The sequence below is a fragment of the Crocodylus siamensis genome, chromosome 4 (genome assembly GCF_052110815.1).
Source record: "Crocodylus siamensis isolate JL-2025a chromosome 4, ASM5211081v1, whole genome shotgun sequence".
Classification (NCBI taxonomy): domain Eukaryota; kingdom Metazoa; phylum Chordata; order Crocodylia; family Crocodylidae; genus Crocodylus; species Crocodylus siamensis.
Genome location: NC_143398.1, coordinates 236261935 through 236273784, shown reverse-complemented (window position 1 = coordinate 236273784; position 11850 = coordinate 236261935). Strand labels below are relative to the sequence as shown.

The 11850-nt window shown below is 42.0% G+C and overlaps 1 protein-coding gene across 5 annotated transcripts; it reads right to left on the bottom strand.

The window, feature by feature from the left end:
• Window positions 1-135: 135 nt before the first annotated feature.
• Window positions 136-11795, bottom strand: FAIM (Fas apoptotic inhibitory molecule). Of its 5 annotated transcripts, none has more exons than XM_090045945.1 (6): window positions 11655-11795; window positions 11171-11535; window positions 5510-5645; window positions 3361-3589; window positions 1949-1998; window positions 136-603 (listed from the first exon to the last, which is right to left on the bottom strand). In XM_090045945.1, exons 3-6 carry the CDS (start codon window positions 5618-5620, stop codon window positions 454-456), a joined length of 540 nt encoding a protein of 179 aa, XP_089902071.1. In that variant the 5' UTR covers window positions 5621-5645; window positions 11171-11535; window positions 11655-11795; the 3' UTR covers window positions 136-453. The 5 variants fall into 5 exon arrangements, with proteins under 5 accessions (XP_089902071.1, XP_089902072.1, XP_089902073.1 ...); XM_090045946.1 differs by having other exon boundaries at window positions 11171-11518; window positions 11655-11747; XM_090045947.1 differs by lacking the exon at window positions 11171-11535 and having other exon boundaries at window positions 11655-11766.
• Between the last annotated feature and the right edge of the window lie 55 nt (window positions 11796-11850).

The following is an 11850-nucleotide window of genomic DNA, read 5'->3' as shown; positions in this document are numbered from 1 at the left end:
AGAAGAAACTGTTTTTAATGAGAAAATGTAATGGTCCATTGCTACATATACCACCTGTTTAAAGATTGTGCGGAGCAGCTTTATCAAGAACCTCAAAACACATTCAAAGTTTAAAAGCAAAACCAAGACAAAAAGTCAAATCTTGCTACTTATTTATTTCACATTTTGTTGTAGCAAAGTGTCCCTTGTGAACAATTGATTTCAGTCCACTTTGCCCTCTTCCCTTTAGTGTTATACAATATATTTATACAATTTACAAAAAAACTGGCAATGTATGAGGTTGTATATAATCAGACAGCTCATCTGGTCCTCGGAGAATATAATTTCATATACAGTAATTAGAAAATAAAAAGAGCACAAACTAAATGTACCAAGTAGTACATATTAAAATAATTACCACAGTAATTGAAAATCCCTGATCTTTACTTCTAACACAGCCGGATTAAAGAGAGGCTACTCCACAGCCTCTGGAATTTCTCTGTCATCCACAATAAGAGTATGAATGATTCCTTCCCTTCGCTTTCCACTACTAACAGCCTTAATGCAACAATCATGATCACCAACGCTGAAGTGAGTTTCTGTTCCATCTTCTACAAATTCACCCTGGGATAAAGGAGACAGCATGTCACAGAAAAGCACTAGTATGTTTATTAACAAAATGCTGCATAATAGCCTGATTTTCAGAAGCACTGAACACACACAGGTCTAATGGGTAGAAACCTCATATGATGTACTTGGTAGCTGAAAAGCTGAGACAAGTATAAAACTAAAACTTCCCTACTATGGTTTGCTTTGCCAGGAATGCTGAGCATGCAGATTTTTTTTTTTTAAACAGTCAAATTGAAATCTGGTCAAGGATTTAAATGAGCAGTATCACTGACATGTTCACTGCAATTAAAAACTTGTGTGCCTAGTTCAGCCTTAGTGTACCAGCTGAAATCTGTGAGGTTGCACTGGTTTACATCATGGCTAACTCTGAACATAAAGTCAATTCTGAGGACCTGGAAAAGGACCCGCAGCTTTAAGTCCTGCCTTAACAGTATAGTGATTCTCAACTAGAGTACTGCAGCTCAGGATCTCCCTTCCTGACCACTCCTCCCTTGTCTATTACCCAGCCTCTCTGTAAGGAGACAAACCACACACTCAGCCTTGCACAGCTGATCCTTCCCTCCCCGCACCACCCAGCTCCCGTAAAATGAGCCAAGATGAAACTGGCATCCGGAGCAGGGACGTGCGGGGAGTGGATCACGGCTCTGCCCCGGGCCTTAGGCCCGCACTGTCACCTCCCTGAGATCCTAGCCCTGGGCACCCATCCTGCTCCTTGCCTATCCACGGCCCCATCCCATCCATCCTGCATGCAGTCGTCCCAGGCCAGTCTCCATAGATATCCACCTGTCCTCTCTGTCCAGTGCCCCCAGTGTTGGGTGCAGGACAAAAGGGGCCAGGGCTGAACAGGATCAACTGGCACACCCCCTTACCCCCAAGCACCAGATGGTGTAAACAGCTGTGACAGGAGGCTCAGTTAGTACTGCACCACATGGCCTTCAACAACTTGCCAAAACTCCTCAAGTGGCCCTCCAGCCCCCAAAATTACCTACCCCGATCTGTGTTATATTGAACCTCATGCCTTACTTAACAATCAGTTACTGCTAATCCGGGAAGACTGAAATCAGTAGGCTCTATGATCCAGATGAGACCCTGGACCATTTAGTCTGTGTCCCCAACTCTTAATCTACAAAACACTTTAATGAAAAAACAGTGAACAGGTAACTTCATCTCACACTGTCTGAATTATGTATTTCACCTCTAGAAAACAAAAGTCGCTTTATCAGGAAACTATTTGTCCTAAACCATATGTATTTTAGTGTTCTAACCGTGAGAAATGTCCATTTCAACTGATAAACCAGAATACGCATCTAAAATGAATGCCTTTAAAGTTACCACATACCACTGTTTCCATTTTTTTACCATTGCACCAGACATCCATAGTGTCCTTCTCTGTAAAAATGGGAGAAAGAGAACAAGAATGATACGTTTCTTTATAAAACAGCAAGAAAATCCCAAATGTTTTGCCATCGTTTAATTATAACTCAGAAATGATCCAGATCAATTATAATGCCTGGATTACAAAATTACTCTTCATAAAAAGAGGGTGTAGGTTTACCACCGTCAGGGTCAAACCACGTTGTAGAATAAAGCCATATTTTTGCTTGTCTCTGACCTTTGGCTATAAGATTTGGCTTAATCTGAATACTATCTGATGTATTCTGAAGGAAAATATTTCTGTTGAATTGTTTAAATTGTTTCTTTAGTTGCTGGTCATTAAATAAAGTAACACGTTCTAAAATTCAGATTGTTACCCAACTCAAAAGCAGCTTCAATACCCTCACTTTTCAGACTCTTAAATCATCTGGAAAAAATGCACCATGTCTATTAGAAAAAAGAGGTATTAAAAAAGGAGTAATTTGCAATTGTTGTTTGTTGTAAAGCACGGTTATGATCTTCCTACCCAACACCACCTCCCAGGTGCTTCCATCATAGGATTCACATTGAGACTGGCCTTCTCTGGGAGTACTAATGACACGGGGCCAAATCTTGCTAGTCTTATTTATTCTGTTTAAATAAAAAAGGACTAGATATGGGATTAAGATGACTCCTTACTCAGATTCTTCTCTATTCTCATCCTATTCAAGCCTGGTGCAGTTTCTGACATTAAGGCACATGCTAATCTAAAATCACATGAAAAGGCACAATTTGATCTTGGGAAAACATGATATTTACTAAACAATTATTTTGAAAAACAGCCAAACTTAGGATAACAGTCATCACCTTTGGTTAAGAGTTCCTGCACGCTGACTAATGAATCTTAAGGCCAAATTAACTAGCTAACAAGGAGGTATTATGCTCCAATGATAGGTGCAGCTTAAAATTTTAGGTAGTTTAAAATAAGCTGCATTTCTATAACTAGCACCCTTTAGGTGAAGGGTACCACCAAAGCACCTTCTCTGGTTCCTTTCACCATGGTATTCAAGTGCCTCCCAATCTGTTTTCTCACACTATTCTTGTACATAGGGAAGTGACATCAACTCCATTTTACTGGCAGGGAGCCAGGGCACAGAAATACTAATAGCCAGATTTGTAAAGTTAAACAAACAGGGATTTTTCAAAAATGCCAAGAAATCTCAGTATAAAAGAACGTGGCCAAGGCTGAAGAGGAAGTCTGATATACTGGGGACTCAAACCCAGATCTGCCAAAGGCAAGGTTAGCCACTAGACTATCCTTTTCATTAATGCAAAAACACTTATGAAACATACATAAGACTATATAAAGCCAGTAATATGGACCGATTCAATACTTACCTAAAACAACTCTACAGTCCATACCATCCAAGCTTAATACCCAGGTATTTGTTGTTTTTGACCTATTCTCCATATACTTCTTGAGGCTTTTGCCATCAATCTCCAAGGTGTACTCATAGGCAAAGCCACTCACTGCATCAATGTTAATGGTTGCCTTTGCTTTTGCTGCTCCAACAGTAAATGTTTCTTTACCTACTAATTTGAACATCCATTCTTTTCTTATTTCTTCCTGAGGAATAAGAAAAGAGAAAAATACAGTGAAAAAAACCCTGAACATTTTAATTTCAGTGTCAGGAAGGAGGCTAACACATTGAGCCAGAATTTGACTGTGGGCCCAGAACTTGAAAAATGTAATTAATTGAAAAAAATAATACTTTGTATTGATACTGTGCTTTTGTTCACAGATATCAAATCCATTTACAAATATTATACATGTCTTTATTGCAATGTAAAATTATTTTCCTGTTAAAGAAGCAGTAGATTTGATCAACTTTATGTTACAAATGTAAAAAGCCTCTCTTTTGCTTATTATTATGTTTAGCTGCTGCTGAACCCCCCAGAGGTATTCTGGGTACCATGACAGGGTCAAAGAGTCAGTCCCACCAAAATAAAAAGCTCACAAACAAAATGCAAAAAATAAATAAATAAATACAAATTTAATAATGAAATACAAAGAAAATGTAAATGACAAAACAGTACAGATAAGCCATATCAAGCAAATTATTATTTATAAAAATGTTCATTAACCCCAAAACTATCAGACTTATTAAATAAATCTCCTAAATCCTCAAGTTGTCAAAAAAGCCTCTAAGAAGTGGTCAGCCTGTCATGGTAAAAGGACTTCTTACCTACATTTTAGAAACCAATTTTCAAAAAGCACTAATCAGGTATATGGGCAAGTAGGCAATTCAACAAGAACCATGTATGATTCAAGACTGAAGAGTGACAATTCTGAGGTGGACCCAGATTGTTATACTACAGTGCCCATCTAAATAGCAAAAGCTTTTACTAAATAAGGCTAAAAATATAAAAATATTTTTAATAGATTCTACTCTAATTAATATTAATATGCCTATTTCTATTCCCTATTTAAGCCACATTTTAGTTAAAAACCAGATCTAATCAATAGCATAAAACTGCTAAATATGATCTCAACAAACTTTTGTTTTCACCTGTGCTGGGTCGCCAACCCAAGACAATTTTTTTATTTTTTTTTTTACTGACAAGCCGTAAAGTTGTTACTGAAAACCAAACTATTTTACTGACAAAATGCAAATGTAACCCTACTGCGAGGCACTGGACAAATGGGAGGTTCGCATTTTGGGTTTAACACCAATGATATTAAAAAAGTTTGGTTATCAGTAAAAAGTCTGCAGCTTAGTAGAAAGAAAAAAAAAATATCGGGTGGGCAAATATTTGATTGCAGCACTGTTTTTATACAGTGGTACTCTCTCTCTCAGGGGTCCTCTACTCACCCCCATACTCTGTTGCTCTCAGCTGCACCCCACACTGTGATGCCCCGCCAACCCATATCCTAGATGGTCCCACCCTCTTGCTGGTACAGATCCCCAAAGAAAGATTACTGTCTGCCACTCTGCCACATCCTAGTGTCTCAGGCAGGGACACAGAGAAGCAGCACGTGATTGTGGGGGGAATGAGAGCTACAGGCTATAAAACCTTGAGAGAATATTTCCTATACGGTGCTCAGTGGGTACTCCCACTCAGAAGCCAGGTAGCTCTGCTCAGCTTTCTTTGCTCCTGAACATTTGCCTCTGATGAGGGCTCTTCAATCAAGATCCAGTTTATAGATGGCTCAAGTTTTTACACACGGTTCAAGTTTTTAAAAAAAAATTAATTATTTTTTACAAACCTTGTGGAGAGGCATTTTTAGGCTTGTTTTTATGCTCCGTCTGTAAATTTATGGACAGCTGGCAACTTTGCACCTGTGGTTCTGTTTTCTACAATTCTTCTAGCTTCTGAAATTCTCTGGCTTGCTCATTTCCTTTGCCTCCTCTTCTTACCTAAACTTTGGTTGAGTAAATGCTATGCCATATTGCCATTAAGCATCTTAGTGTAACCAATGTAGACTATGATAAACCTTAAGTCACACTTACATAAATACTGAATTCTGCATATACACATAATTTACCTTTCCATCTACATACACAACACGTTTCCCTGATGTGGTTCCATGTTCAAATTCAATCTTGTGAACACCATCACTTAGAGCTACTTCCCATACAGCCACCAGATCACTCATTTTCTCCAGCTGGCCGTAGTGAGACCTGGGGGAATAACAGATTGACAATTTTAAATTTGTATTATTAAGGTGCTATATGTTTTATTCAGAGTTTGGTTATTTCAGGTCAAGCCATGCAAAATAATAATCATACATGGCAAAAAGTACAGAACAGATTAAATATAAAAAATTGGAACGGATCAAATATAAAAAAAAATGATACAATAATCAGTAGCAAATATGGTAGAAAATAGGCAAACATATTTAGTTTGACAAAGATTCTACACATACATATCCCTTTAAATGCTAAAAGCCTGTTAATTAGTAGTAATCCTGCTATAAAACTATACATCATTTCTTGACAGCTGCTACCCCGCAGCAGCAGTGGGACTGGTCCACTACTATCAGGTTTTCCTAAGATTCAAACATAGTTTAGATTACCATTAGTACTACTATCGTAAGTCTTTATAGTCTATAAAAAAGATTTAGCCCTAGTTGTCTTATAAATGCTAGGAATATGTATTACTCAAAAATGCAACTAAATGAGAAGAAACGGTATTCAGAAGATATATAATTTGTGTGTACTATTCCCTATTTAAAAGGCAATAACCGGTAGAACAGTGGATCTGATCACGAACAACCATTAAAATGGCAAATTTAGGTATTTTTTCAGACCTAACGCTATAGTAACTAAATTAATTCTTCAATCCAATTGCCAGAAGGGAAAAAATAATAAAGAGAACAGCAGCAAACAGTTCCATCTTATTTAAGAATTATCCTTTCTTATTTATTTTGGGCTCACGTGCTGTAGATGCATTCCATAAAAATGCACTAAGCCTTCACAGATCTTAACATATGGTATGTAAAGAATGTAACATACATGAGGACTTTCCTATTAAAACAGAACAATGGAAAATATAAGTAATTCAGATCTACCAAAATGCATTATTTCACTTAATTTACATTTGCAGTCTATATCAACAGTTTATACGCTGACTCCTGATCACTTCTTTGAGAAAATACCTTTGATTACCTTGTGGTCAGAAGATCAGAAGCGTACCATGACCAAAAAGCCCAAAACAAGCTGAAATCCTAATACCCCTAAATTTGGGAATCGTTAAGCTCCAGATCCAAAATTTGCAACCCATGTCTCAGCAGAATATATAAATGTAATGAAAATACTCAAGGTGTTCAAACGCAGGCACGTGCATAAAATATGCACTAAAATATCATTGGAGATGTTAACATGTGTTTTGCTTTCTTTCTGTTGTCTTTAGTAGCCCAGGAAACCTGTGGAGGTGAAACCTCATAAAAGGCTATTTATTCATTTTTTGCTTATAGAGAAAATACCACCACTGTAACTTACCACAATATACACCCCAGGGAATTAAGCCGTTATGCGCCCCTGTAATTTTGTGTGTAAAATGTATGCCTGCGCATATTCACATAATATCTTATAATTCCCTGGGGTGTAGCTGGTGAGTAGAGCGGGCAGCTCCTGCCTGCAGCAAAGGGAGGTGGGCTGTGAGCCCCACGTGCTAGCATGGAACCAGCCGAGCCTGGCCTGAAGGTGCACAGCAGCAGGCTGGAAGGGGCCAGCTCCATGCCGCCACATTCAGCCCTCAGGATTCACTGAAGCCATGCAACAGTGGGGATCCACCTGCTGCAGCCAGGAGTTCCCCAAGGACCCACCAGTGGCAGGGAATGCTGAGGGGGGCACGTGTGGCAGTGGAGGTTGTGCATGGGGGGGTGCTGGTGGGGACTGCGTGGGGGAGGCATGTGATGGCAGGGGCTATGCATGGGTCCCTGTGTGGCAGTGGGGGGGCTGTACTGGAGGAGGCAGGGGGGAAGTGTGGCAGTGGAGGCTGTGCATGGGGTGGCACATGGTGGCAGGGGTGTGTGGCAGCAGGGGCTGTGCACAGGGGGGCCCACACTCCCCCACAAACCCTGCACACTCCCATACCCACACCGACCCACAAATCCCCACACACCCACACGTGACACCCCTCAAACCACCCTTCCACATAAATACCTGCATATATTTCTAAAGAAGGTTCAAATAATGTTATATTTAGTTTATTTGGTAAAAAAATAAATGTATTTATTTTGCATAATTTTGAATTCTGGGCAAAATTCTCTGGGGTGTAACAATACAGGGTGCTGACACTTTAACAACAGTGAATGAATATGGCAAAACAGACTATTTTGAAGGGGACAGGGTGGAGGATGCAGCCCTCCCAAAATTAAAGCCCCTCCTCCACTCATTCCATAGCTGGAGTGAGCTAAGCTCAAGGCAGAAAAAGCTATCCTTTCACCTCTAAATAAAAGTACCCAAAGAAACAAGCTCTGAATGGTGCTTACCACACACTAATCTTACTAAGCTGCTGTGATACTCATCAATATAATCACATTAACTGATCAAGCAAGCAAGCTGGCCAAAAAAAAAAAACAATCTACATTTGATCATGCATATATTGCTGCTCATATAAAAAAAATGGCAAGTCAAAGATTGCAATAACCAGGTTCTCTCTAATACAGTGTTTGTCAACCCATAGGTCGGGAACCAAAAGCGGGTGGCAAGAAAATTTCAAAGGGTTGCGAGCTGTGGCAGGGCAGAGGGGCAACAGGAAGATGCCTACCCCTTCCAATGGGGAAAGGGGGTTGGGGAGAGCAGCGGGGCCAGGGCCTGTACTCACAGAGGCAGGGCAGCTGGAAGACACTGCTGGGGGGGGTGGGAGCGGTCATGATCAGGCTGCCTGGCTTGGTGCAGCAGTCCCAGCCTAGGGCAGGGGGTGCCACCAGGCCTCTCCTCCCTTCCTCCAGCCCATGCCAGGGCCGGACTCACTCCGCTTTACCTGCATAAGCCAGAGTTGCCACAGCCACCATACCCTGGCCTGAGCGGGACTGGGGGCAGCTGGGGGTTCCTCCAGCAGGGCTGGGGGGGCAGGGGCTGTGGGTCAGGAGTGAGGAACACCAGCATGGCTGGGGGTGGGGTGGGGTGGGGGGGGGAGACAGGGAAATGGGGGTCAGGCACCAGCAGGGCTGGGGGAGTATGGGTTGGGACAGGCCACGGATCTTTGCAAATTGGCCCCAGTAGGAAAAAGGTTGAGAGCCACTGCTCTAATGGATTGCTGATCTGCCTTTTCATCTTCAAGGTGTCTAATGATAAACAGACTTCTCTTAACAATGTTATAACGAAGAGGTAGTTCCTAGGGAACAAATTAGTGCACTCGTTATAAAAGACAGGACCAAACTCCCAGGGTTTGTGCATCATTCTTTTAAGCACATGATTACATGTAATGGCTGGTGAATAGGAACTACAAATTCTTATCTAGGCAGTCTAGCATACTTACCTACAATTTTGTTTATAAAATAGCTATAATTTACTGTAGTTTAATTCATCTGCATTTTTGGTACAGGAGTACTATTTTTGCTAGAAGTTACCCAAACTCAGGCAGGAGACAGTTCCAAGGTCCCTACTCAGCAAAGAACTTAAGCATGCATGTAGCTTTCAATAGGCCTCAAAGGGACTTAAGAATGTGTTTAACAGTAAGTAAATACCATGACCACCAACATGGTTTTCCTATTGGTAGGGGAAAACCACGAAAGTGTTGGGCGGGGGTAGCACCCTGACTGAGGTATGCATAATTCTTCTCCAACTTTCACTTCCAGTGGGAGGATCTTGGCTATACGCCGACTTTATAGAAATGGGAGCCCCCCCCAGCTTGCTCCTGCAGCTGTACAGTTGAGGGTAAGTGAAACTCAGGGGTATCTGAACCCCAAATCTCTGGGCTTGGACCTGCACATGGGATGCCCGCCAAAGGATTTGGAAGCATCTGAAGCCAAAGGCAGGGGTGGAGGATACTAGCCGGCAGCAGGGCCACATATGGTTCTGGAATGACCTGCATGGATTTGAAATTGAATTCTCTGAGTTGACTTGGGGCACAAAAAATTTTCTTTAAAAAACTTTAAAAAGCGCTTAAACAATAAGTACAAGCTAAGATTTAAGTGCTGATCATGGCCTACACATGTATGTAAAGAAGTATAATGCAAAATACCAGAAGAAATACAAAGGTTCTGTCACATTATTTTAAAATATCCATAGAGAGGACTCGAACCTGCTTTAAATATACAGTTCTCATCAACCAACAGAATGTTAGCAAAATCAGATTTAGGTGGCAGGTTTTTTATTTATGAAAATTTCGCCTTTAAATGATTTTTATCCTTTAGAGCCCCAGTGAAATAATGGCAATAAAAGCACAGGCTTGAGCCTTAAGTAGAAGAGAAGGTAAAATCTGTAGCATTTTGGCAGTCTAATCACAGAGATCACATCAGCTGCCACTAGTAAGCTGCCTAGTCATGAAATACAGAAATTTCTACCTTATGGTGGACATTTTAGGAGCAGAAGGAAGCATCATCCAAGGAAAACTATACAACATTTTAGTTGGTTTTCAGTGGAAGGGTTTGTGTTGAAAGCAAAAGCAAGGATCTTTCAAATACTTCATGTACCTTACATGCAGGCTTACCTGAAAGGTAAGTGCTTGTGGAGCTGGGGATCAGTATGTTTTTTTTCTCAGAAGTAGAGACATATGGGAACCACCACACTGTATTTGGCTCCACATGGCCTACCTGTCTCTAAGGCAATGACCAGCTACAAATACTTTGGAGGAAGGTGCACAAACACAACACTACCAAGATGGGGAATAAGCAGCTTCCCACTGAGGTCTCAACTTGGTCTCTAGCAGTTATTATTTATGTTACAGTAGCTCCTAGGAGACCTCTTCAGGGACTCAATCCAATCAGGTAAGGTACTGTGCAAAACAAAACTAAGAAAGTCGCTGCCCCAAAATGTTTAGTTTAAGTCTTGCAGTACAAAAAAACCCAGTTGTAACAATACTTGACAATCCAGTCCCTTTGTACATCCCGTTCCGCTCTCCATCTTACCTAACAGCTTCCTTGTAACAAACGCCACAATTTAAATAACTGATGTATGAAACACCTCTTCATACCAGTTTTCCATCTCCCTCTTCAATTTCAGCGAATTTCTCTTTATTCTCGAGTCCAGACAGGGTGAAGCGCAGACTGCCCTTGTCTCAATCATTCATTATATTCTATACAGGCTGTCCTCAGACTTACAGCACCACTGGATCCTGAAAATCGCATCTTAAGTCGAAACGTTGTAACTCGGAACAGATTTTCCCACAGGAAACAATGTTATAATTGGGGGATTGGTTCTGAACTAAGGCCTGATACCCTCTTTTCACCAAAAATAACTCAAAATTTTGTACTCAATCAATTATACGTAATATAGCAACAGTAAAAGGCAATCAAGACTCATAGTACAGATGATCTCTTATTAGATCAACAAGATTTTTGCAAAAAGGAAAAGAAATTTTATTGCAAAAATCGTGTTGGCCTAATAAAAGAGCTTACCTCCACTACGAGTCCTGATTGTCTTTTCCTCTAGACCAATACGGCTACAACCTGGATACACAGCTAGCTGCATGCATGCATTTATACTGTAAACAGCAATCATATGGATTTGGAAGGACTTCTTTGACTCAGCCGGACCTTTCCAGTCTTCTTGCGAGTCTCGGCCTCAAGTTTTTCTGGAGCCTCGTCTGTTTTCTTCAAGAAAGCGCCTGAGGATGTTCGGACAGACGCTCTCTGGGCAGACGTGCAACGCAGCAAACTCGCTCGCTGATGTGTCTGATCCAATATTGCCGAGTCGAAACGGGGGGTGCCGATTGATAACCGCTGTCCCTGCCATTCATCGCCGTGTCCGCCTGCTTTCCGCCTTATTCATCTCCCATTTCCAGCCTGACCTTTCCCCACCCGTAGGCCACTAACGACTCCGCAGACTCCCCCCTGCAGGCCGGGAGGGGTGGGGGGGCACTGCAGCCTCAACTTGATCACCGTCTGCACCGAAACAAACGCTGTAGGGGTCAGGAAGGAATTTTTATACCCCTGGTTAGATTGGGAATTTTTTTTTGGGGGGGGGGGGGGGAGGGAGGACTGCCTTCCTGTGCAGCACCTGGCCTCTCTCCACTCCTACCTCGCCTCCTCCGCTCCCGCAATGGCAGCGCCTGCACCGGCCCGAGCGGGCCCCGCGGCGCCGCCGCCTCCTCCGAGCCGCGGGAGTAGACGACTGCGCGCGCAGCGCCGGAAGTCGGAAGACAGGAAGTCAGCTCCTTCGGGGCGGGGCCACAGCCGGAGGGTGAGGGGCAGTGCCGGAAGTCCGGAAGCCAGAA

Coding starts and splice junctions, on each gene's coding strand:
- FAIM (XM_090045945.1), bottom strand. CDS start 5,620: ATGAGTGATCTGGTGGCTGTATGGGAAGTAGCTCTAAGTGATGGTGTT. Junction 3,590..5,509: donor TTGTGTATGTAGATGGAAAG/GTAAATTATGTG, acceptor CTTATTCCTCAG/GAAGAAATAAGAAAAGAATG. Junction 1,999..3,360: donor GGACTGTAGAGTTGTTTTAG/GTAAGTATTGAA, acceptor CCATTTTTACAG/AGAAGGACACTATGGATGTC.